The 26947-nt window shown below is 31.2% G+C and overlaps 5 protein-coding genes across 8 annotated transcripts; 4 read left to right on the forward strand and 1 right to left on the reverse strand.

Moving 5' to 3' along the window:
• Window positions 1-510: 510 nt before the first annotated feature.
• On the forward strand, window positions 511-4712 carry LOC102593599 (pentatricopeptide repeat-containing protein At4g02750-like). 4 transcript variants are annotated; one of them, XM_006354514.2, is made up of 3 exons: window positions 511-2771; window positions 2859-2996; window positions 3076-4712. In XM_006354514.2, the coding sequence occupies exon 1, from the start codon at window positions 595-597 to the stop codon at window positions 2635-2637; it is 2043 nt and encodes a 680-aa protein (XP_006354576.2). In that variant the 5' UTR covers window positions 511-594; the 3' UTR covers window positions 2638-2771; window positions 2859-2996; window positions 3076-4712. The 4 variants fall into 4 exon arrangements, with proteins under 4 accessions (XP_006354576.2, XP_015167414.1, XP_015167415.1 ...); XM_015311928.1 differs by having other exon boundaries at window positions 3104-4712; XM_015311929.1 differs by having other exon boundaries at window positions 4671-4699.
• A 231-nt stretch (window positions 4713-4943) lies between these two features.
• LOC102593272 (uncharacterized) lies at window positions 4944-5363 on the forward strand. The gene has a single exon (XM_015311907.1). It carries the CDS (start codon window positions 4944-4946, stop codon window positions 5361-5363), a length of 420 nt encoding a protein of 139 aa, XP_015167393.1.
• Window positions 5364-7723: 2360 nt separating this feature from the next.
• LOC102593919 (F-box/kelch-repeat protein SKIP25-like) lies at window positions 7724-9878 on the forward strand. Its single transcript, XM_006354515.2, has 2 exons — window positions 7724-8607; window positions 9322-9878. Exons 1-2 carry the CDS (start codon window positions 7834-7836, stop codon window positions 9739-9741), a joined length of 1194 nt encoding a protein of 397 aa, XP_006354577.1. The 5' UTR covers window positions 7724-7833; the 3' UTR covers window positions 9742-9878.
• Window positions 9879-19941: 10063 nt separating this feature from the next.
• Window positions 19942-24443, forward strand: LOC102594251 (uncharacterized). The gene is made up of 5 exons (XM_006354516.1): window positions 19942-20247; window positions 20338-20387; window positions 20604-20709; window positions 20809-20867; window positions 24122-24443. The coding sequence occupies exons 1-5, from the start codon at window positions 20140-20142 to the stop codon at window positions 24171-24173; spliced, it is 375 nt and encodes a 124-aa protein (XP_006354578.1). The 5' UTR covers window positions 19942-20139; the 3' UTR covers window positions 24174-24443.
• Window positions 24444-24787: 344 nt separating this feature from the next.
• LOC102594590 (uncharacterized) lies at window positions 24788-26569 on the reverse strand. Its single transcript, XM_006354517.2, has 4 exons — window positions 26383-26569; window positions 25816-25942; window positions 25656-25728; window positions 24788-25243 (listed from the first exon to the last, which is right to left on the reverse strand). Exons 1-4 carry the CDS (start codon window positions 26408-26410, stop codon window positions 24971-24973), a joined length of 501 nt encoding a protein of 166 aa, XP_006354579.1. The 5' UTR covers window positions 26411-26569; the 3' UTR covers window positions 24788-24970.
• Between the last annotated feature and the right edge of the window lie 378 nt (window positions 26570-26947).

Consider the following 26947-nt stretch of genomic DNA (forward strand, 5'->3'; position numbering starts at 1 on the left):
AAGTACATATGATAAGTTGAATTGTTGTCCAATATGATACATTCTTCCTTTAATTTTCCATTTTAATAATTTCTTATGATAATTTTAATGGGGAACTTTAAATTGATATATGTAAAGCAAAAAGTAGGGCTGAACTTTCTAAACTTTAAAATTAGAATATTTATCCACTTTTTTCCGCCTCTTAAAATTTATTTATCCCTTCACAAATGATTTTTTATTTATTAGAAAATTTAATATATCGGGTTGATGTTCATTTGATCCCAAAAATCTCAAATAGTAATACTTCTGGAAAGCAAAAAGATAAATTATAAAATTATTAATGTTCATTACTACGTAATTTTGTATGTAATATAATATAGTATTTTAGTTTTAACGACGGATAGATAAGTATTATTTTATAAATTTCGTGATACTAAAATCTCCGCGCGAGACACGGATAATTTTACTAGTTTTATATAATTAAAAATTCAAAACTAGTAATACACATACGATGTGATATATGATGCGAATTATCACGTTGGACGCACGTTTGTATACTTGTCCAAATTATTACTCTTTCCTTTTTCTTTCCCCGCTTGAAATCAACCTTAACTAATGTCTAATTTAAGTAGTATTATGTATAGACGGCTCAAATGGGCTTCATATATTTGCTTTAGGAACGCAAATTCTTGTTTTTGGATTCGATATGTGGGTTCAATTGCAAACTCTTTGTACAATTGGAACTCAAAAATTACTAGTTCTTTCAAGAAAGGTGATGTTGAGGGGGCACGCAAGTTGTTTGATGAAATGCCTCAGAGGAATGTAGTAACTTGGAACTGTATGATTTCTGGGTATGTAAGAAATGGGATGCTTCATGATGCTCAACAAGTGTTTGACACAATGCCGAGTAGAAATGTTGTTTCTTGGACAGCCTTGTTAAGTGGGTATGCAAAGAATGGGAATTTACAAGTGGCACGGCGGATGTTTGATGGAATGGATGATAAGAATGTGGTTTGCTGGAATTCAATGATCTCGGGGTACGTGAGCAATGGGAGAATAGAGGAAGGTAGAGCGTTGTTTGATGCAATGCGGATTAAGAATGATGTATCGTATGGGATTATGATTGAAGGATACTTCAAGTATGGGGATGTGAGTGAAGCTGAGAGGTTGTTTAGTGAAGCACCAGTGAAAAGTGTGACACTTTGTAATGTTATGTTAGCAGGTTATGCTGAAATGGGGCGGACTGAGGATTCGTATAAGTTATTTATGAGAATGGCTAGGTGTGATGTGGCATCTTGGACTAGTATGATTACGTGTTTTTTAAGAGCCAGGGAGGTGGAAAAAGCTAGAAGGTTGTTTGAGGACATGCCTGACAAGGATGTCGTGGCTTGGACTGCCATGATTAAAGGGTATTGTGAAAACAATAACGTGGAGGAGGCAGGAAAACTTTTTGCTGCAATGCCTCAAAAGGATAATATTGCATGGAATTCAATGCTAAGTGGTTATCTGCAACATGGAAGACTGCAAGATGCTCTACACCTGTTTCATACAATGCCATGTAGGAACACAGTATCATGGAATTCGATGTTGTGGGGTTTCATTCAACAAGACGATATAACTAGTGCTCGAGAGTTGTTTGAGCAGATGCCTAGAAAAGATGAAACCTCATGGAACACTATCATTTCAGGATATCAAAATGAGGAAGCTTTGGTTTTATATATCCAGATGTTGCAAAACAATTACAGGCCAGATCAGACCACATTTTCCAATGTGGTCTCGTTATGTGGAGTTCTTTCTTTGTATGGTTGGGGAAGAGCTTTGCATGCCAGTGTAACTAAGAGTGGCTTTGAAAATGATACAATGATTATGAGTGCATTCATATCCATGTACTCTAGGTGTGGATTTATATATGAAGCTTCCTCACTTTTCAGAAGTTTGAAAAAACGAGACACAATATCATGGAATGCCATGATTGTAGCACAAGCATGTCATGGTTCGACTAAAGAAGCCCTCGATCTTTTTCCTTCTATGATTCAAGCTGGATATGAACCAGACCATGTAACTTTTCTTGGTGTCCTAACTGCTTGTGCTCATTCTGGATTAGTGGACGAGGGTTGGAGCTACTTTGTATCAATGGAGAAAAGGTGGAGTATAATTCCAAAGTCTGAGCACTATAACTGCATGGTTGATCTCCTTGGGAGATCAGGGATGCTAACTGAAGCCTTTGAACTAGTCAAGCAAATTCCTCTTGATCTCCCTGCTCATGCTCGGGAGACATTACTTAGTTGTTGTAGAGTCCATGAAAATTTTGATTTAAGTGATCTAGTAGAACAGAAACTTCTAAGCCTTCAGCCTTCTAATATTGGAATGTGTGTGCTTTTATCAAATATGTATTCTTCAAGAGGAATGTGGAAAGATGCAGCTCGTGTGAGAGCACTACTTAAAAAGTATGATTTGAAGAAAGAATTGGCGTGTAGCTGGATTGAGATAAATGGTTGTATTTCTCAGTTTGTTTCAAATGACAAATGCAATCCTAGAGCAATGGACATATACAAAGCATTAGGAAGTCTTTCTGCATTGATTGAAGATAGTGGCACATTAGTTTATCGGGGATGTTATTCAAAATTCGGTTCTTCAGAAGAAATTAATGTTCCCTAACATATTTTTTCCCTTTATTTCAGTCTATAAAAGTTCCAGAGTAGAATTTCTGTTTTCCTCTTGGTGAATCCCTCTGGGATTGAAAACTTACTCACTAAAAAACCTTTCAAGATATTGTGAAGTCTCATCGAGAGGTATGCTTTTCAACCATATCTAAATTGAAGATCTACGCGTGTTAATTTGTGGAATGCATCAACTTATAGGTCCCGTTTCTTTGACAGATGTTGCTTGATATCTCTGATAGATGCTAGCCCATTATGTGCTTCTATGAAGACCTGCAACCTAATGCTTGACGAAGGTACACCCGTGAAAGCCACACTTGGGGTGCAATTATTGGTGATAGCTCCGCGTTTTGGAAGGTAAGTTCAAACTTTAAGCTGTTTTGCATTTTATATACGAGAGCTAGATGAGAATCTTGAATAAAGTTGTGCTTGACAGAAGTGAGAATTGATTTAAGCTCTTGCAGACGATAAATTTCCCAATGTTAGAGGAACTTTTGAACAGGATACAAGTAAGTTTTACATACAAGGTATGAGATGTAGGATAGGATACATACATATCTTTTGACATATGAACTTAGTAAATTAAGCATAAATAAATACAGAAAACATATGCATATGTATATGTATGTGTGTGTATATTGACACGCGCCCACACACATAATATGTTACATATTCACATATAGAATCTTAATACATACACGTGTACACATACTGAGAACATATATTTATACACACACGTATACATGTGTGGGTAGGGAAAATACATATTTTCCTCCTTACTTGTCCCAAAAAATTTCTTATACACCTAAACTTTGCGGGCAACCCTTTACCTCCCCGATCTTGTTTGAAGAGAATCAGTTACCCCCTTGAGTGATGATGTGACAGAAAAAGCGCGTCATCTGATGATATGTCACCCGACGTTGGAACATCAAACATTGCTTAATCTTATTTACGATGGAACAATGTCGTTCCATTTAACTTCATTAAGACCCCATTTGTTTTGCTTAAGATTAAGATGTTTGATTTTGAAGACATATATGATTATTAAAATATTATCTCCAGACCTGAACAGTGAACAATTAAAATAGTTTGTTTTTTCCGACTCAAGAATCTGTGTAATTTATCTTTGTTTAAAAACTAATATATATAAAATTCCAATAGACTAATAACTAAATGTTATGTCTGCAAATATTTGGAATAACTATTAATATATGGTGTTGTATAAACTATTTGTTTGATGAAGCAAACTCTAAAATATGTATGATTACCATTTATTTACCTTGTTTTATTCCATAAATAAAAATTGCCCTATTATATAGGTAAATCAAACAACTTAGATAGAAAAAGAAGTATCACAATATTAAAAATATGCACATAAGATAGAGGTCAATAATTTAGAATGAAATATAAACATGCATTTATAATTTCACCAGTTAATTTAGCGCCCTTAAAATCATTTTATTTAGAAGGTTTATACATTTAAAAATCATAATTTTGAATAAAATATGAATTATAGACAAAGCACTTAAGTTGAAATAAGGAATTTAAGTATTATAATAAACAAATTACATATAGTGAGGATTGAAAATCTAAGTGCAAAATAAATATTGCTTGGGATAGGGGAGAAAATGTCTACGGTTTAAAATTGGAGGGAGAATTTGATTTAAAGGCAAAAGGAGAGGGACAAAACTGATTTTCTCCCTTAAAACATTTCTTCAAAGAAAGAAATATTTTATAGAATATTATTTTAACCGGCATTTATACTATTTTGGTTTGGTTTTGAAGATTTTATACTCCATTTGTCCAAATTTATATGACACACCTTCCTTTTTAGTCCGTTCCATAAAGAATGACACATTTCTATATTTTGTACTATTAGTTGTTATTCTTTCTATATTTTGTATTAATTTGGTTAAAACAAATTGATCAGCATTACCATTTTATTTTTCATAAACAACCGTCCGCTTTAAACGCATTTCTTCTTTCCTGTCTGAAATTGTCCATCCTATTGTTTCTCGTTTGCATCTCCAGGAAAACAGGTTAACCAAAAAAAGTGAAGGAAAAAAAAAAGAAAAGAAAAAAGAGAGATCTTGATTGCATGATCTCCATTAGTGAAGGAGGAGGAGGTGGAGGAGGAAGAATCTGAATGAGAGAAAAATGACGACAATGAAAGAAAAGTAGAGAACATATTTAGAGTAAAGGAGAGGAAAAGAAAGAAGAGAAGAAAAGAAACAACGGAAAAAGGAAGAAAGACGGATTGATCCTTTTGTAGAGATATAAAAGGAAAATTTTTGAAGAAGGACAATGGAGGAGAGGGTGGGGGATTTGAGGGTTCCTCTGATCTCTTCCTTGTTCTGTCTTTGTGTATTAACTGGTGGTGTCCTCCTTGTTCTCTACCTTTTCGTGCCAGATTATTCTCAGCCGTGGTTTGCTCCTGCAGGATTGATCTTGGTTGGTTCTCCTTACATATTTTGGCTCCTGACTTACATTTACACCTGCTTGAAACACTGCTGTTTTGGCGATAGCAGCATTGATGACAACCGCCAGATTTCAAGGCGGACCTCAAGGGCTCCCACAATGGGGAAACCTGGTGTTGCCAGGACTGATTCCAAGGCAAACTCTGCTACTTCTAATAGCAATAACATCAATGATGGTAAACAAGATGGAGGAGATTCATCATCTATCAACTCCGCAAAGGAAATTGAGATGCCTTTAGCCGTATGAATATTAATCGACATTATGCATGAGCTAAAGCATGAAAGAGATATTTGGATTGCAGAGATATTAATAATATGTAATTGAAGGATCATGTCATCATTCAGGAGCTGTTAAGGATGGCGAAGATTGTGCGCAAATGGTGAATGTAAGTAGAAATAGCAGAAAAGGATATTTAACTTTGTCTTAGTATTTACAAAAATTGAACAAACCAAAAAAAAAAATTGCTCTTCTTGTTTCCTAGGCAGCTGTTCTCTCTTATTTCCTATTATATTTCTTTCCCTCTTTCCTCCCCCCAACTTTTCTCAATTTCTGTTGAAACTTCAATTTCAACTGAATACAGAATGAGATAAATTTTACATATAGTATATACTCATATTTAATTACCTTCTTGTTATCTCAGCTTCCTTTGTTTGGTCAGTCTATGTGGTTAATTAGTATGAAGAATTAGAAATTTTATAGCAAGGCAGTAGTTGCATATCTTTTGAATAATTTGTTAAAGATTGGGAGGAAGGGCAGTAGTAGGGAGGAAAACATTTCCCAATTTTCCAATGTTCGATTGATAAAAAATTTTGGAATACATTTTCTCTAAGAAAATATGTTTCTTTAAAATGAGGAAAATGATTTTTCTAATGAAAGTATAGAAAACAAGTTTCACTGGTGGCACTCTACGCTGATTGTGTCCTCTCCACCCTTCAACACACTTCATCTTCACCTCCACCCCACCCTCGCCTCTCATAGTTTTTATTTAGATTATATATAAATATTTTTATGATAATATTTTTTTACTTACATACACAAGAAATCCTTGAAAAACATTTTTATTCGTACCGAAGCCCTCTTACTCCTAATGAAGTGTTTGTCCTAACTTCATTGTTTGCATGAGGAGTTAAATGCAACTAGGTTAAACATAATAAATAGTCATATCGAATAATATTTTATCTTTTTCTAAATCATCCTTGATATATTGTAGCTCCGCCCCTGTCTTCAACATGCGGCCCTTATGTTGGGACCTGATTTCTTTTTTTGATCAAATACGTGAATATTGTCTCAATGTCATATGCATATAGAGGAACTTATTAGGCACATTCTAATTGGTTAAGATATGAATGTGTCTTTTCTATGATGGAAATTAGAAATGGACTTGAGAAAGCCTAGCTGGGGGGAATTGTGACCACCCACAGAATTGAAGCATTTGCTTGCAATTTATGTCGAATCCTGAGAAGTGGCCCTCTGAAATCCTTTGGCCCTTTCTTTTTTAGATATTTTTCCATATTAATTTGTAAGCAATCAATACGTAAAGTTGTGCATTTATTATTGGTATGGACAAACTCCAACCGCCTAATTAACTCTAGTACTTCAAATTATGACTTCAACTGCTACCCAGCTACGATTAGTATACTCTATCCGTTTCTATTTATATGTCACCATTTTAAATTTTACGTGCATTAAAAAATTAAGTAAATTTGCTATTCTACTATTATTTAATTTTTTTTTGAACTCAGGTTTTCAAGTAATGACTATGAATTAATTTGTTTTGATTAATTAATTTTACCAATGAACATGAATTATTTACTTAGTTTTTCTATGTTGGTCAAATGTATATTTTCAAGGCTAATAGCTCATAAGGATAAAATAGGAAGAATATTGTAACTTATACATTGATTTTATGAAATGACAAGTATTATTGACCAATTATTTATAGTAAGGATGACGTATAAAAAGGAACGGAGAGAGTATAATTCGTTATACATTCAAACCTCTTAACTTTGGGAAGCTTTAGCTTGATTCATAAAGCTATTGTCATGTGATCAGGAGATTACGAGTTCAAGTTGTAAAAATAGTCTCTTACAGAAATGCAAGATAAGGTTGTGTATAATAAATCTTTACATTGACGAATTTTAAATTTCTAGAATATGAGTACATCGTTGAAAAAAATATTTAGTGGAAAATTGATTAATCCTCAAGGTAAATAACTTAACCTTCAACCAAGTACACTATTTAGTGTTTTAGTGTTAGCAAATAATATTATCTCAATTTATATATATATCTAGATTTACGAAGAGACCACATGTTCAAGTTCCCTGATTTTTGCTTTAAATTCTCTCCTTGATCTTTAATTTGTGGTCCTCTCTTCATGTGCATACCAAAAGCTTTAGTGCACCAGATTGACCTTTAAACTTATAAACTTTGATCGTGAATTTCGACATATGAAAGTTTTAAGTTTGTTATTTTTAATTTATATATATATATATATATATATATATCACATAATATACTATAAATTACCGTAACTAACAACTTTAAATTAAATAATCAAAAAAATATGAAAAAATCTGTTCAAAGAAAAACTTGACTGCCTCCCGAAATATAAAGTATGTGCCGTGTAAACTGGGACGTATATAGTCCACTGAAAGGCTATATATTATGAACTTAGAAATGGCGAGCAATTTGAAAAAATCGATCTAGTTACATTGCCATGAAAGAAGACGCTTTAAAGTGCGTCAAAATTCAACATCACGATGAAGAAAATGAAGAACAAATATTGATTCCGGGCTTGCCAAATCACTTAGCTCATCTTTGTCTTTCCAATCTTCACCCTTCACTTCTTTATCGCGTTTGCAAATCATGGCGACGCCTCATTTACACATCATTTTTTCCTCCTTTTTACTGTCTTTATGTTGTATGCTCTCGAAATAGCAGTACTGCTGCTACTTCAACATCATACAACAGCAACAACAGTACTAGTACTAATAATAGTATTAGTACTAGTACTGTGGAGTTTTTCTGCTTAGATCCAATTTCATCTAAGTGGACTCCGTTACCAAATCCGCCTACATCAGATCCACCAATTCGCATACTACGCCATCATCCATCTTTTATATCAAGGAGTCTTTCAATTCAATCGTTAACTGTTGCAGAACGAATGATTCTTATTGCTGCTACAACTCATAAATTTCTTCCGGCACTTGAACGGCCGTTGGGCTTCGATCCTTCGTGTAATAAATGGTTTTTTGGCCCCAATTTGCCCACACCGCGGCGATGGTGTGGTTCGAGCGCTGTAAATGGAAATGTGTATGTAGCAAGTGGTATGGGCTCAGCTTATCATGGTGATGTAGCAAGGTCTTTAGAGAAATGGGATGTGAAGGAGAAGGTTGATCAATGGAAGTGGGAGAAATTGAAAGGGTTAAAAGATGGAAGATTTTGTAGAGAATTTGTTGATGCTATTGTATATAGAGGGAAATTATGCATGGTAAATGTTTGATCATTTCATTTAAAAGCTAATTTTATTTTTTATTGAGTTAAGCACGCAAAAAGAAAATCCTTTTTTTCCTCCTTTTTAATAAGAGTGGCAATACCATTGTTACAACTTTTAACTAGGAATTTTGCCGAAGGTATTGCACAATTTTGTTGTCACTTATTAACTGTTTTGATTGATTGTCAAAGTAATAAGAAGTTTCGCTAAATATATTCAAGATTTATTGTGTATATATATAAAAAGTACTTTCTTTGTTTCAATTTGTGTCGTCCGACCTTTTTTTTTTTTAGCCCGACCTTTTTTTTTTAGCCTTTTTTGAAAAGAGAACGTCACTTTCTATTACTCAATAGTAACTTTTTAATTTCAATATCGGATCATATGACATATTTGAGATCACATGATTCAAGGGTATTTTGGTAAATGTATTATACAATCTTTAGTGTAAAATCTTAAAATTTAAAAGTTTTTCTCATATTTGTAAACTTCAAGTCAACTTAATTAAGATACATAAATTGAAACGAATGAAGTAACATTTAACTACATATATGTTGTACAATAATTTTCAGCGATTGATGGGTATATTCTATTGACACTCCTTAAGTCTATGTAGCTCTGGCACCATTGGCTTTGATACCATATTGAATCCTATGAATTTAAACTATCGAAGCTAATAATACCTTTTTATTTACTTAATTATATTTTCAACAGGTAAATATCAAGGGGCGTGCAGTAAAACAAGGTGCGGTTTACGATGTAACAACAGATGAGTGGGGAGAGATGCCAAAGGGAATGCTAGAAGGATGGACTGGGCCATCATCATCATCAACAACAACAACAACAATAATTGATGAAAGTGAGATGTACGTAGTGGATGAGACAAAGGGGTCATTGAGCAAATATGTATCAGAAACTGATCAATGGGAAGAGTTAATTGAATCTTGTGATGATTTGAAAGAAGCTGAGCAAATTACTGTTGGAAGAGGACGAGTTTGTGTCATTTGTGGCCGCGGTCGATTGATAGTTGTGGTGGATGTTTCAGTAACGCCAGCTAATGTGATTCGAGTTGTGAGTACTCCGCCAGAGATAGAGGCAATTGCTTTACATATATTGCCAAGAGTTAGTGTTTAAGATTGATATATGTAAATAATAATAATGTTGATTGATCAAATTATGGAAGATACAAGTTTTGATTTGTTTAACCTTTCTTTGATTTTCCAAAATTATTTGATATTTGTGTTAATGAAAGCTAAGGTAACATGTGATGTGAGCATTATATCAAAGTGTACTTTAACGTGCTATCTCGTCTTACTTATCATTTATTTTATTAGAAATTTTATACGGATCTCATAGCGTTAAGAACTAATTACATTCTATTCTTATTCTTTTTCAAATTATAAAAATCCCTTAAATTTGGTGGAATCCGGATACATCTCAAAATGTTCCGATACATCGCGTTCCGATTTCAGATACATCCCTCAATATCCCGATCCATCATGTCTCAGTTTCGAATACATCACTCAATGTCTCAATACATCGCATAAAGTGATATATCTGAGAATATGAGTGAGTAGGGATTTTTGTAATTTTTTCAAATGGTAGAGAATTTTAGAGAATATGATAAAATAAGTTGTGTATTTAACTAATTTTCCCTTTTTATTTTAAGATATTGTGTCCAATAAATGCTATTTTTAATATAATTACCTCCCATTATCTTTTAAATTATTTGTATACATATATTTTTTTTTTATCTTCACTGCATAAATCTTAAACTCTATAAAAATAAAAACAAATTACTTTTTGAATCAACAACTATTGAAGAATTGCCTCAAACACCTCCCACTTTCCTGGTATCCTTTTAATTTGGACACATAGGATATGTTGTACACTATTTAAAAAGTCGCTATTTTTCCTATTGGAAAATGTTCCACAGTTATTTTTATAAATATTTTGTTTGAATCGTAAAAAGAAAAAAATAATACAGTAAATGTTTTATTTGGAAAAACTAGAAAATTTCCAATTATTTTATTGAAAATCTGTTTTTCATCATGCATTTTTTCAGTGAGCGAATTCGATGAGAAATTAGTGGAAAAATTATGTTCTATAATATTAATTTTTCATTGATTTGCAATGGAAAAATCTTGATTTTTAATAATGGTAGCACTTCCACTCAGGTGATGAAATGAGCTAATTAAATGCTGTGAAAATGGATAAAATATTTCCGCTTTTAAATCATAGACCTCAAATTTGAACCTCAAAATTTGAGAAAACTTTAATAAGAAACACAACGTAAATATAAATTAATCCGATCAATTTGTTTCAAATTTAACAACATATGTAGCTATACCAAAAAGAGAATTTTGATAAGTGTATTTTTTCTTCCCTTTTTGGGTACATTTCATTCAAAAAAGAAGAAACTCTCAAGTGTTCCCTGCACGTATCAAATCAAAACACATGTTCTAAGAAAAAGTTTTAGGAATTTTATCACAGTTCTCCATTAAATTTCAAATGGATAAGAATCGAACTGTGTCTCACGATGTTTTAAACTCAATTCATGTTTTAGAAATTTTATCGCAGTTCTCCCTTAAATATCAAATGATAGATAAGAATCGAACAGTCTCGCGATGTTTTAAATTCAATTCATGTACTACTTAAATTGACAATCAATCAAACCTATGGGGATCTTCTTCGATCCTGATAAGTCGACATCGAAGTGTCAAACACTTTTTTTCTTAAGAGAAAAGCTATATATCCACGTAATGATGACTAGATACTTTTGACACAATGTACAAATTTATTAAATAGATAATAAATATAAATTCATAATAACTTTAATGTTACGAATCTTAAATATTAAACTCATAAAATTTAAATTCTAAATCCATTTTATTTTCAAAAGATATGAATAGAATATATATATATATGCACAAAAAGTATAGTAGTTAGAACAGTACAAAATATTTTTAATAAGAAAAAGGTGGAGTTTGTTATAAATTTTTAGCACATGAGGAACAATTATTATATACATACTATTCTCTTTTCATGGTAAAGCATACTCAAACATTCAACAAACTTTAACCTCATGCGCAGAAAGTTTGTCACCTATAGCTTTCTAGTTAGCTTTAATTTGCACCAAGATATATACATAATTACATTATAATATAAAAAATTGTAAAAAAGTGCACTCTTGAAGATAATTACTTTACAAAAGATGTGACTCTATAAATTGGACCACCTAAAAGTAAGTCAATATGTCATCATTCACTTTTTTTATATTAAAAAAAACAAAGACAAAGCAACTAATATAGAGGGAGACAAATTTAGGAATATTTAAGGAATTAATCAATGATATATATATTCTATGTACATATATATATATACCAAACTACCATCTTTATAAAAGCACATAATCACAATTAGGAATTCAAAATATTGTTGTGTTTTTATCTATTTGAGTTTTTTGAATTTTGATCAAATAATATGACACTGCATAAAGTGCAACATAATAAACCATATCTATTACATGACCTTTGCTTTTGTCGATACCACTTAATTAACGATATATAATCGACATAAAAAAATTCTACTATATATTAGGGTGTGTTTTATGGCCGTTATGAAAAATATGTAACTTTTTACTTTTTTTTTTAGTATTTAATAAGTAAATAAAAAACTATTATCTTAATAATATTAATTTATATATAATTTAGATATACGATATCTAGATAAAGGTGAACTGTACACAAGGGGTACGTAGGGCTAGGTGAGAGTGGGGGCGGAGAGGGGTGAGCAAGGGGGTTGTGGTTCAAGCAAAGGCGGTAGACTGAATCCAAGTTTTGAAGAAAGAGGGTTTTTTTATTTTTTCATCTTTTCTAAATTGCGCACTCAAGAAATCGGGAGTGGGTGGTGTTAGGGTTTTGCCCTGATTTTCTTACCATAATTTAAGGTTTATTTTTCCTTAAAGAAAAGACAAAACATTAACATAAATGTTTTTACTTTTCCTGAGAGGAAAATATAATATTCTTTCATATTTTATTTATTCTTTCCTTTTAGGAAAAGGTTTTGGAGTAGCTAGTTCTTTTCTAGTATGAAAGGTTTTAGGACTCTATAAATATAGGTTTGTTCCTTCTATAACAATAACATCCACAATGTAGTCTTTAAGATTTTAGTTTATGAGGAGATTTTCTCCCAATATGTTTATGTTTTTCAATATTATAGTTTTTAATATATAGGTCGTTTGATCAAACTATAATAATATTATATCTTTAGTATGTTTTTATTTGTCATTTGATTTGTCAACCATATAATTTGCAATTATAAGCTTTCGCATGACGCCCTATTTACCTTCATAACCCAACAGGTGGAGTGCTGTTGAAGCGAGGAGAAAACAATCCACATGAAATACCACTAGTGTAACTTGCATTAAATACATTCTTCATAGTTCATACTAAGCACATCCTTAAGTTTTTCAATTTACTAATCCTAAGTTTTGTGAATTATACATATACATACAATTAATCTTTTATAATAGTATATTAATTATTATATTGTCGATATATGAAAGATAAATTCTTAAAAATAAAAGATCAAATTAAATCCAAAATTTATATAGAGGTCCAAGTTGATTTACTTCCATCACTAGACCAATATAATAGGGCCTAGCTGATATTATTTCCTTAACACATGAGGCCTAGCTAACATCTAACCACATAGATAGTGAAAGGGTCCCTAATTAAGCTAGATCACCATCAGGGTGGAGCTAGGTCTGGGCCGAACCTTGTACGATGGAAAATTACATTATTCATATATAGTTAAAGTTCTTATTATGTGATTAGAAAGTCATGACTGTGAACTATAATAATAACACCCTTACAAAAAGAGCAGGATAAGGCTACGTACACTAGATCTTTATAGTCCGTTCTTTTACTAAAACAATTCCATACATAACGAAAGCTTAATGCACCGAGCTATCCATTCATATGGAAATATTGTATATATTTTAGTCTAATGCGTTTCGACAAGTATACATGCAGATATATATAAAGCAAACTTAACTAAACTCAATGCTTTTAACACATGCAAACTGAAAAAAATAAAAATTTGTGGTATTCATCATAGAGAACGAGCCGATTAAGAAAATAGGGAAAATAAAAAATAAATATAAAGCAACAAAAATTTATTATTATCTTTGTCTACTTTTAATTGTCATAGTTTTCTTTTTTAGAGTAAATTAATCATAACTTTGACTAACATTGTACGATGTATTTTTTCATTATATTAATATGCAAAAAAATGAAATTTATAGTACTTTTTGTATAGTTTTTGAATATCTAAATTTTTTATTAAATATTAAATTAAGTCTAATTTAATTTTAAAAATTAATCAAAATAATTTTTGAAAAACACAACCTAATAATTAAAAGTGAATGAAGGTAATACTACCTAACAAATGCCAAGAAGCTGACATTGACAATGTGACAAAAAAGTAGATGAAAAGCCAAAACCTCATTCCTTTATGAAACTATTTTAAGGCAAACTTTTCTAAATATCAACTACTCCATCATAATATTTAAATTATTTATTCTCCTTCATTAACCACTCTCACATTTTATTATTATTAATTAATAGTAATACCTTGTTAAAGTCGTCAATTTTGAATTCCATCCAACCTTGTTATCTTAGTCTTTTATTAATTATTATATTTTATTAATATGAATGTAAAACAATAAAAAGGTCACCGAAGCCACATGCAAATGCATCCCTTTGTTGGAAATTTTATCAATAATTGAAATGATTTAAAAATCAGTTTTTAATTTTTTTCTAGAAACTTTATCAATAATTTAAATTAGTCTTTGTACACATAAATGCAGACAGTAAAAGTTACTGCATCAACATGAAAATAATAGCAATTAAAATGATTTAATAACAAACTACAGTAGTTTTATTTATTTTTTGTTCTAGAAAAGTAGGACTAGCTAGTTGACATGACCCAATTAGAAGACTTTCTGTCCACACCAATTATGCTCTCAGTAACATTAATATATTTGTCATGGACAAGCTTTTGCTTAAATGATCGAGTTAAATTGAATTTGAATTGATAAGTGGACGGAGAGATCATATTAATCCACATGATAATGAGCTCAAATGTATCGGTTAATATGGGTGTAATCCATATCTCAATTAATTCCTGCTTCCCTTGCTCACTATTCCCTCCGTCTCATATTAATTGTCCATTGAATATGAAACGGAAGAAATATTTTTATGATGAATGAGGGATAGATATGATGTGACAGACAAAAGTTGTATGAGGCTCTTCTTAGAATTTGTCAAGTGGATTATTGGATCCCATTTTCAGAAAAATGGGCCAAATCCGTTTCTCTCTCTTCCTTCTTAACTTTTTCTCTTTTATTCAAATCTTCAATTTTTCAACATTTCTTTTTCTTCTTTGTTTTTCCTTTTTTTAAAAAATAATTTTATTTATAAAAAATGTAAAATTTAGCCTAATTCACCGTACTTTTAACACTTGATATTATTTTTCTTTCATTTATTGATTATTTACATTACTAAAAATAATTATTAAAAATTATTTGTCAATTAACAAATTAAACTATAATTTTATTTTTATTTTCATTACACTAGTAATTAATTATTCTTAAAAATATAAACAAAAATTGAAAAATTGCAAAAACAATTCTTAAGGAGTAAATTAATAATGTATCATTTTTATTTATAATTTCTTAAAGAATCCGTAAAAGAAAAAATAAATAACTAATATCCGTAAACTGTAAAGGGATATAAATTATTAATTTTTTCTCTTCTCAATAATTTCATATATACTTAAATTCATCAAATATTCACAAGAAAATATAATGGAAAGAGCATCAATAATCTTGACAAATATTTACATAAGTTTTTGTACTATTTTAATGTAACCCAAAATCAAAAAAATTCCATAAACACTTAAATATATACATACTCTTCCGTCAATTTATATGATATCTTTTTATTCTTGAAATCAAGCAATGTAAATTTAATTAATATTTTAAAACATATTTTTATTTTTTATATCAACATAAGAACTACAACTTATAATGTTTGTTCATAAATAATCCTTCCCACTAAGTTGCAATTCAACCAAAAATACTATAAGTTGCAATTCTTATCATGTTAGCATATGCAAAAATACATTTTATAGCTTGAATTTAGAGAGAAAAATAATCGAATAAATTGACGGAGAGAGTAAAATGGAAAAAAAAGAATTGATTAACGTAATTTAAATAACTATTTATGTTTATCCTAAAACTAAAACAATTAACTTTTTAGAGGTTAAGTGCACGCATCTTAGTTTAACTTTTTTAAGTATGTAATTATTTGACTTCAAATTTAAATTAGTATCAATATATTTATCTCTATTTCATTTTTGACAAATGAATATTATGAACTATAAAAAAGCTAAGGAAAATAAATATTAATTTTAAGAAATAATGAAATGCTAATTATAATATATTACTATTTTATTTTTTTGCTTTTATCTTGTTATTGTATTATTTTAAATTTATGTAATGAAATATATTAAAATTAAAAAATAATAATATCAAGTACTTCATATTAAAGAGAGGGGTAAATACAAGTGAGGTGAAGGAGTGAGAAGAGAAAGGGAGAGGTTGAAAAGACATGGAACCTACAGTATGTACTCTTTTTTTAATTAAAAATATATTATCTTTGTTTCACGAAGAATGATCTAGTTTGACTTGGCACGGAGTTTAAGAAAATAAAGAAGTCTTTTGAATCTTGTGGTCATAAATTAAAGTTATGTCTAATGTACAAAATTGTCCTTTAATCTTGTGGTCTTAAACATGCCACGCGGAAAGCTGAAAGTAAAATGTTACAAAAAAAAAGAGATAATTCTTTTTGAAACAGACTAAAAAAAAAGGAGGACATTCTTTTTTAAACGGAGGGAGTACCTCATACAACTATTACATGATATACCTCATCCATCATAAAAATGATGTAGATATTTTGACAGTTGTTCTCAACTTGGATTTTTTTTGACAAAAAAGGAAAAATTAGCAATTAAGTCATAATAACTAACATAATTAGTCATAATAACAACAATTTAAAATATTTATTTAAAATGACAGAATGACAATATTTTTATAAAATAATATGTATTCAGATTTTAGTAAATAAAATTAATATTATTTAGGGAAAGAGTCATTCACTGGAACAAATTATATACCAATAACGGTTTAAAGAGAAAAAAAATTAACTAATACACATTAACCTTTTTTCATCACCATTCACATTTCTTCCCCACTATTCACGTTTCTTACCTTTCACGTTTATCTTTTTTAAAGGTGCTAAATTGTTGTTCATCAAGAAATCTTCTTTATTGTTAAATGAAATCTATTTAGTAATTCAAGCAGATTTCTCGATTAGCAAGGTAATTTCCATTATCCATTTTGATTTATTCTGATTTGATGTTTAAATCACCGATTCTATATATTACGGATTTCCAGTCGAATTTTTCAATTTTTATGTGATTTTGTTTAGTTATTCATCAAATATTTGTGATTTTCAAAAAAAATATTTGTGATTTTCTTTTAATTTTTTAGATTTTGTAGAATTTGTAAATTCATATGGAATTATGGCCAACAAAAGAATGATGCCGGAGCTATAAGTGACAATGAAGCACCTCCGCAACATAGCAGGATTAATGTAGCATTTGAGGAAAATGATATAATTCAAATAGATGAGTCATTGTTATATTTTTGGTGTGTTTTCAATATTCTTAGTTAATATACATTAGTTTTTGTATTGCTATGGAATCCTTCTAAAGTTATCAAGTTCTGGTTTTATTAATGTTAAAACTCTTTAACTTTTCTTTTCTTGATAATTTTAATGTTTTGAAGTTTTGGTCTTATATTCATGTGCATATTGTACAAGTTTTATAGTCAATGTGGCAACCATGTTGTAGTAAGGTAAAAGACATTTGGCCAGATGATTTATGGTTGCTTTTGTAAAGTTGTAAAGTTGAGTTTTTATTACTATAAAAACTCTTGAACTTTGTTATTCATAATTTTAATGTTTTGTATTTATTAGTAAGAATACATTTTTTGGTATTCATGTGTATACTCTCTGTCAGTTTTAATCATAGTAGTATTAGCAAGATAAGTTTGATGAGTACACAATATATAAAATTGCGATGAGTACATTATAAGAAGGGAATACAAAATGATATTGAAATACATCTTGATGTTTTGGGATACTAACTGATAGTGAAATACATCATGAATTTTTGTAATATAACTTATCAAGAGAAATAGTAAGTACAATTTTAAAGTAAAAAAATAATAATAAACCAACACTTAATATTGAAATATAAATACAATTTAGTTTGAATACAACTCAATATATTTGTTATGTATTCACAAAAAATGTATTTCACCAAAAAATGTATTTTCAATATTATTTTATTAGTTTTACTACTAATTTGTATTTTTTTTTTATGACTGATACAATTTTTTCAATTACAATTTAAATTAATTACGCATAAATACAAAATAAAATAAAATAAAATAAATATATATATACATAACATGGAAATGAATACATTTCAAGTGAAAACATATTCAAAGAATTCAAGGAAATAAGAAATTGGGAAACATTCCACTCTAATATATAAAATAGAGGGCATTAGAAGGAAATACAACTATATAAAACAGAGGACATTAGAAATTGGGAAACATTCCACTCTAATAAGATATAAAATTGAATCATCATTAACTAAATAATACGCGGTCCATTCCTACACGAACGCCTATTGTGCCCCTTAAACCCACAAGTACTGCAAAGAATAACCTGATTTCGAAATTTATTCAATCCAATGGAACTGATGAAATTTGTTGAATCCAATGGAACTGACATAATTATTTTCGTGGATTTCAAAAACATCCGTTTAAAGAATATGCCGAATTCAATTTGAAGAAACTATGAATATTATCAATTGTTTAATTCGGAAGACAAAACTATTACAACAAAATTATTTTTTTGGAACTATGAAGAAGGGAAGAGAAAGAAAAACACTTGACATAAAAAATGGCAACATCCCATCTTTTCAAAAAGTAACTGAAATAGTTTTAAAATCGTTTTCTACTTTTTTAAAACTTTCTGTTCCATGATTTTCTCTTTACTATTATCAAGTATTTGTATTCTTTTAAATTAATCAAAATAAAATAAATACATAACTAATCATTTAACAAACTAAAATATTGCTATTTTTAATAAATAGTTAAACTATTGCTAAGGAGTACCACTCAAGGCTAAAATATTATTGTTTTGAAAATTTTCTCAAAAAAGAATCCTTTAACAGACTAATGGACTATTTAAACGTTGGTTATTCATCCCTTTTAACTTCCGGCCCAAGTACTTTTCAGCATCTAGCCCAATAGAATAATCATAAATGGGCTTATGTTCACTATATGCTACCATTTTGCCAACCAAATCCATTTGCAACATATATTTTGAGAAAATTACCTAAATACACCATTTATTTTAGAGTAAATTTTAGGTTTGGCAAACATAAAAATCATATTTGTATGTTATAGCTATAGTTTGTATAATTGCGCTCCATAGCAAACTTTATGTTTGTTATGACTATTAATCTGTATATTTCGATATATATATATACATAAAAAATATGTATTTGGGTCTATTTGTATAATTCGGTCTATTTGTATATTTCGGTATACAAATGGGATGACAAAAACATGGAATGTTTGCCGCGAATTACAAATAAAAGAAACTATGACTATAACATTTAATTTGAATTAATAGTTTGCTATTTCATACAATTTTCCCTTTATTTTACCATATTCTCTAAAATTTTCTATCATTCGAAAAAATTACAAAAATCTCTACTCTCTTCTATTCTCGGATACATTACTTTACGCGATGTATTGGTCGGATACATCACTTTAAGCGATGCATTGGAACGTACACGATGTATCGGGACATTGAGTGATGTATCTGAAATGACGCGATGTATTGGGACCAGTTGAGGGATGTATCCAAAACCGAGACGCAATGTATCGGGATGTTCCAAAATTGGGACACGATGTATCATGACATTTTGAGATGTATCCGAATTTCACCAAATTTAAGGGATTTTTGTAATTTGAAAAGACCTGATATATGATGTAATTAGATCTTAACACTATAAGATTTATGTAAAATTTTCTTTTTTTGGTCTATCAACAACCGGGACAAGTTACATGTTTTTAATTGATCGTCAAAATAATTATATTTGTTCATCATGTATACTATTGACATTATAATTAACTAATAAAAATGTTAGTTGCCTCCTTGGTCTTCCATGGGTGAGTCAGAAAATTCCAATTCTTTTGGAGGGATAAAATGACATTACTCAAGAATATGTGGGTCAATTTGATATTTATCAACAAATAATCAATCTTGGATTTCTAAACTCATAGTGGAACTGGAACAAGCTGTTATTAATCAAATCATTGCTATGGCTTCCATACACAATAGCCAAAAAATTGTACTTTTCGTAATTTTTTCTCTACTTTTTCTGTCTTCTTCTCCAACAGTACTTGCTAAGTCTCGTCGCCCAATCTCTGTAAGTCTTTTTTATGAATGTTTTTCTTGTTGTTGATGTTGCTTTCATCTTTTATTCTGATCTTTTCTGATTGTTGTTGAATACAAACAGGATGCAGAGATCAGAGAAAAGAAACTCCAATGTTATGCAGATATTGAGAGGTACTTTCAAGTTTAATTACATGTTGCGAATTGGGTTTTAATGGACCCAGAAAAAGATTCCTTTTTTTCTCTACAATTTTTGTTTTGAGAGAGTAGTAGTAACCCACAGATCTATGAATTTTGTGTTATAGGTTTTAATACCCAAACAAATCAATAGGCTTGGAATTTTTTCTTTTTGGCTAATTTTTGTGTATTGTTTTTGTCTTGAAAAAAAAGTGGATTATGGGGTCAGAAGTGCATTGCTACAGCAGTAGACAAGGAGAATTGTGCTCTACAATGCTTGTCACCAGTTTGTTATGAGCGCGTTTATCAAAGTGATCCTGTAAGAAAAACTTATATTTGAATGTTTCTCCTGGCATGTTGAGATGTTTATCTTTATGTTCATGATGCTGAGTATATGTATTGGTGTGTTTTGAATTAGTTGGAGGAAGGGGAAAAAGATACAGTAAGGAGTCAAGAATACAAGTACTGCATGCACAAGTAAGAGGCCTATAACTTTTGTATTGTATGAAATATACGGTTGCTATTGTCTTTGTTAATTTGATGATTTAATCTGAGAGTTCTGAGTTGTTAGAGAAAGTAGAACTCCTTGATATTTTGCGTATGAAACTCATTCCTATTATGTATGTTGTTACCTTGTGCCATCTATCTCCCTTTTTTGGTCGTCATATTTGGTGATGGAATTGGAATCTGCAGTGCTGTCAAAACTCAAAAGTAAATTTATATGCTTTCCGAGGAGGATATAATCACAACTAGGACCTCTAATTACGTATCAAAATCTATGTGGTCACCACGAGTTTTGACTTTTCAGTATTGCTGCCACTACAAATGGCAGAAATTGTACGATGAGACTGGTTAAGAGTTGGCAATGAGGCTTATTTCTATTTCGTACTTTCTTTTCCAAGTTCACTGTTATTTGGTTCAGCTGCAACTTCATTTTGTCCAGCATTAGGAAATTAGGATCAACTCTTGTTTGCAGTTATTATTTCTGATGTGTTAGGTTGTAATTAGTGTGATCCAACAGTTCTAAGTGCATTCTATGATCAACAAAATGAAGGATTAGCTTGAGAGGTCTGGTAGTTGTACTAATGAAGGATTCTCTGTTACCAATTCTGAAATTAGTGAGCTCATCTGTATGAATATTGTTCATTTTTCTCTGATGATAAGCAATATAAGCAACAAAATGAACTATACAGAATCTTCCAACAGAGTAAGTGGGTGTTTGGATTGGCTTAAAAGTTGGTCAAATCTACTTTTAAGTCAGTTTTTGACTTCTGGAAGTGTTTGGCAAATATAAAAAATAATTTAAAATAAGTCAAAAATGACTTAAAATAAGTTAGAAAGTGTTTGGCAAGGTAAAAAATGTCTTAGAATAAGTTTAAAATGGCTTAAAATAAGTCAAAAACTAAAAGTAGGTCTCCCCCTACTTTTTATTTTTTGACTTAAAAGTCATTTCAGTTTGACTTTTTATTTATGACTTAAAAACTGTTTTTTTTAAGCCAATCCAAACGGGCTCTAAGAATGCTTAAAGCTGTGTGACATTTCTTCAGGCCTTTCAATGGGTTTTGTCTAAGACTAAAACCTATATGGCTTCTGATGCGCAGACTCAGATATATAAATTCCTTAGTGGTGGTATATACATTCAAGATGTTTTTAAGTTTTCCATAGCCTCGTAGTTACTAGTGAGTCCAGCAGTTTATGGGGTCCAACATATTACTTGACCTTTTTTAAAAAAATCCATTTTGCACTTGGCTTCCTGACAGAATCTCTAATGTGCTTCTGTGGACCAATGTAAACTAGGGTGTAAAAAAAACTGAGAATAAGGTTATTCTCAAGTTGTGTTAGTGTTGCTACATAACGTTTCAGAGAGGCATAAAAGGTCACTTTGGGCAAGTAGGTTAAGTTACAATTGGTTTCTATTGGTAGGATGGGTTAAATGGGATAAGGACAAATTTGAGGATCGGAGGATGATAGACAGTCGTCTTCAGTGTTTTCATGAAGCATGTTCCTGATGCTTGCTTGGAATGTAGCATATAAGCATTATAGTTAGTATACTCTTTAACAGATAATCTTTATCTTGAATTTGAAGGTGAATGTTGAATTTTGTATACTCAATAGCTTTACAATTAGTATATTCAGAGCATTTACTTAACCTTGACGGCGAAGCAAAGGCTAACAGTAGTATGAATTGCACGTTGTATTGATCCAGCAAAAAGACATTTCCATGACCAAGTTTTAGTTAATCGTTTATCTGCTTCAACTTGTTAACAAACACATAGAAGTACAAAGTAAGATGAGCTCCTCAAGTTTGAGAAGATAATTTTGTTAAAAAAACAAATGTTTTGACCTAGGAGATGCGCTAGAGATTCCTACAAATTTGTTGAATGGGATTCAGATTCTCTTTTTCTGATGAATGCTCTGGTTCTTTTAGATAATCCATGCAGAAAGTGGATTACTTTAGTTCATCAAGTTTATCTTCAGGGAAAAGTGGGTGAGGGGGCAGTCTCCCGTTATTGATCCTAGAAGTACAATCACATTCTGTGGTGACAGCTTGAAAAATCATGAATTTTAGAGTGAGAACCAGAACAACTATTAACGCCTCAATTCTAAACTAGTTGGGGCCGGTTATACGAATCCTCACTATCCATGTCGCTCCATTTAGATCTGTCTCAGTCAAATATTTACTAATTTAAGTTTTGAAGTTCTCTGTATCTTGCATTTGCGTGCAAATCTCAAACTCCTAGCTGAACATTGGACCTAAAGTAAGCGTACAACATGATGGTCTTGATCAATGAATCCCTACTGGTCAATATCACCTATATAGATTATTTTCCATTGTGCTCTACTTTCTGTTAAATCTGCATGGATTCCAACTTCCAAGAGATTGCATTTGTTTCACTACAGTATCGTTTTCTTTTGATTTTAGGTTTACCTTGTCCCTCTATCTTTTTGAGAAAGTACCTTGTCCCTATTTAACATCTGCAATTACTATGGTTTCATACATATGGACCGGAGTATCTAAGATCTGCATAGCATGACCAAACCATCTCAACACTTCTCTCATTTTATCCTCTAGCCTGTATATGTGCGCAGTATGCTACTTGCATTTTTTGCGACGTATGGTTTTCTGGTCTTGCCTAATAGTAGAATAAGAACATGAAAAAGAAAGTAAACAAAAAAGAAACAAATGACTATAAAATGTTGATACTATGATCAAGAAGTCTTTTATGTGAAGTTGATCTCATAAAACTTGTCAAATCTTTACACCCCTTCCAAAATATTGCAATCAGTTCACTACACCTTGATATTTACTTCCCACCTAATTACAAACCTACAACAGTTTTAATAGGCCTGGTTGACATTTCTCTCTCAAAATACTGTCAGTTAGCAGACTTAAAGCTTGTAGGGATGGTACTAATACCAGGCGCTTTTACAGAGTGCCAACTCGTGTCTGAACTGGTAACAAGCAGTGAAGCAGATGAAACTAGTCGCTGAAAATAATTCTCTTTAAACCTTTTTTCTTCTACTGTCTACCCCTCCTCATGCTTATATTCTGTTGAAATAAAAACTAGAACATATGATGTCTGATACCGGATAATGTTTGTATACACAGAATGGAGTCTTACTTTCTGCAACCTTTCTCATTGAATTAACTTCAAAGCAAATCAAATGAGCTCCTTTCACCTTTGTTTACCCGAATCTCTAGTTTGTACTTATTCCTTCTCTTTTGGCAGGCACTCCCTTGGGCAGAGCTTGGATGATATTAAAGCTTCCTTCGAGTGGTAAATGGCAAATCTGCCAGCATGGCTTGTGAATTCCTGCGTCTCTTCCCATTAACAACTTCCTGTTGTATGTATGATGTTTGTCGTGTGGATGTTCATTGATTATACTAATCTGTAACAACGTACTCCTTTCAGAGATTTATGGTTTTCGTATCCATTTCTTTCCCTTCGGATGTTTGGGAATAATAAATTCTCTTTCTCTTCGTGACACCGTGAGGGTAATACTTGTACAAATTTACTTCAATTCAACCAGTTATAGCATGTTGTTACTCCATTTTTCATGTCACTATATCAAGTTTGCGATGAAGAGGTGCATGTTGTAAGTCAAACCTACTATGTCAATGCACATACTTGAACTCTTCAAATAATGCAGAAAAGTGGCGAAAAAAACAAATTTTCAGCCATTGGAGCAAATAATCTTGCTCTGGGGAGCTAAAAAAAAACTGTCTATTTGTAGAGTCAAGATCAACTGAACATTATACCAGTTTAGGCTCAAAATTGATCATTCGTAAGAGATAATGGTCAAAAACACACTTGAAGTATTATATTTTTGCGAGTTTTATATCTGAACTATCAGGCATTATGTTTCCTAGTGGTAAGAAAGCTACTCATCACCAATTGTGCAAAACACAATATGAAAGCTGTGAGCTGCCCAACCAAAACATGAGCTCGCATATTACACTACTACTAGGATTTACGTAAGCAAAAATCACAAGAGATCAACTTGCAAGCGTAGCAGATGTCTGTTATCTTATACACATAACACATAAGGAGAATCTTGGTTCTGTAAGAAAACAAATTTCAAATTGCCTTAGCCTCAGCTACTTTCTGAAACATGACAATTGTAAGGGTAACTAAAGAGGCATAAACAGCATTTGGTATTTTCTGCACCACTTTCCCAACACCAGGGACTCCTTCTGTTGTCCTCTTTGTTAACAGAGCAACTGTTGGTGCTACTGCTAAAGTAATAATCAGTCCCTGACTCACAATGATGAAGGTATCCTTTGTTAATCTTTTCACAAATTTGACAAATTCTTCATGATCTAGTTCACCATCAAGATTCATATCACATTCCTGTGCCAAGGAAAAACACGAAGATAAATAATACTGTGATAAAAAGGAAACAATCCCCCTAATACCATAATATGGCATGATTAAAGTTGCTGCTCGGACTTTCCAAAATTGATGCCACACCCCTGTTGAATCTTTCAAAAATACCTTACTTTGGAGGACCTGACACACCTAATGGCATTTTTGAAGAGTCTGAACAACATAGATTCTCAGAGAAGGAATGCAAGATGCATTGTTGGGTTTATTACTATCAGAGGCAGAGCCAAAATTTGAAGTTTATGGAAATATTCAGAACTTACCACCGAATTCATAGCTCGTTTTAGTTAGTGAGTTTGTAATACTTGTACATATTTATTGAATTCCCTAATACATACAGGGTCTAAGCAAAAGCTACTGAATTCGTTTGAATTTGTACCTGCATCAAGGCTCTAACTTCTTCTTTAGAAGGAGGATCAAAGTGAGGACCAGGCAAAAGCTTGTTGATATCACTGCAACAACACAAGCCATTAGATGTAGTGAACTCAAAAGATTAGCCTGAAAAAGTTATTATAAAAAAAAAAAAAACAGTGAGTTACTTGTAGACAAGTAGAACAGCAATGTAAAGGTCTTCAAACTTGAGATAAGCTTTTCCTGTTTCATCTTTGAAACGATCAAACACCTTGTCTGTTATCTTCCGCATCTGTCTTTCTCTCCATTGCTTGCCTGCAACAAATAGTCAACAACAACAACATACGCACGCGGTGAAATTCCACAAGTAGGGTCTGAAGAGGGTAGTGTGTACATAAACCATACCCCTTACCCCGTGGAGGCAGAGAGACTGTATTCGATAAACCGTTGGCTCAAGTATTGCATAGCAGAGCGGGTTGACAAAGAACATACCGAAGTAAAGAAGACATAGCAAATAATGGAAAAAGCATTTGGGGATAATACTCATCGATCGATCGGACACAGTAATTGCTCTTCGATGTAACCAAACAAGCAGAAAAATAAAATATAAATCGTAATATCAACTTCATCCAGTGTAACCAAGATCGATTGTGACTACAAATTTGAGCTAGAATAGATCACAAACAAGATGCAAGCTACATGATTTGTGAATTAAAGAAGCATAATCATATAAGAAGATGATATAAATTAATTACCTTGAATTTTTTCAAGAATTTGTCCCATGGCTTAGAGATAAGATCAGTATTGAGTATATTTTTGGGATGAAAAATAGTAAGAATGATTGGAAATGGAGAAGCTTACAAAGTCTTGCAAGTTTCGTCAGATTATCGAAGCCAATGTGATGTTGTCATGTGGCACAACAAACGTAAGGCTCGAGATCCACTTCAAGTGCGGTATTATATTATAATATATATACAGAAACTACGAAAAGGTCTCTCTTAAAGTTTTTTTTTTCCCTTGGATAACTAATAAATGAGCGATAAAATTCAAAATAATTTCATATTCATACTCTAATTCAAAGTAATTTAAGAAATATTCACTCTCTAAAAAAATTATAGCTCATAACCGATTCATTAAGATTGATAATTTTTCATATCAATTAAGCGAAATTTTCAACCTTAATAATATCAATGCAATATATATATATATATATATATTAATTTAGTATCAGTTAATCGAAATTATTTGTTTTAATGAAACCAATACAGTAATATATATAATACACACAAGTTAAGCGAAATTTTTAATTTTTTTTTGTGG

The sequence above is a fragment of the Solanum tuberosum genome, unplaced genomic scaffold (genome assembly GCF_000226075.1).
Source record: "Solanum tuberosum cultivar DM 1-3 516 R44 unplaced genomic scaffold, SolTub_3.0 scf00173, whole genome shotgun sequence".
Classification (NCBI taxonomy): domain Eukaryota; kingdom Viridiplantae; phylum Streptophyta; class Magnoliopsida; order Solanales; family Solanaceae; genus Solanum; species Solanum tuberosum.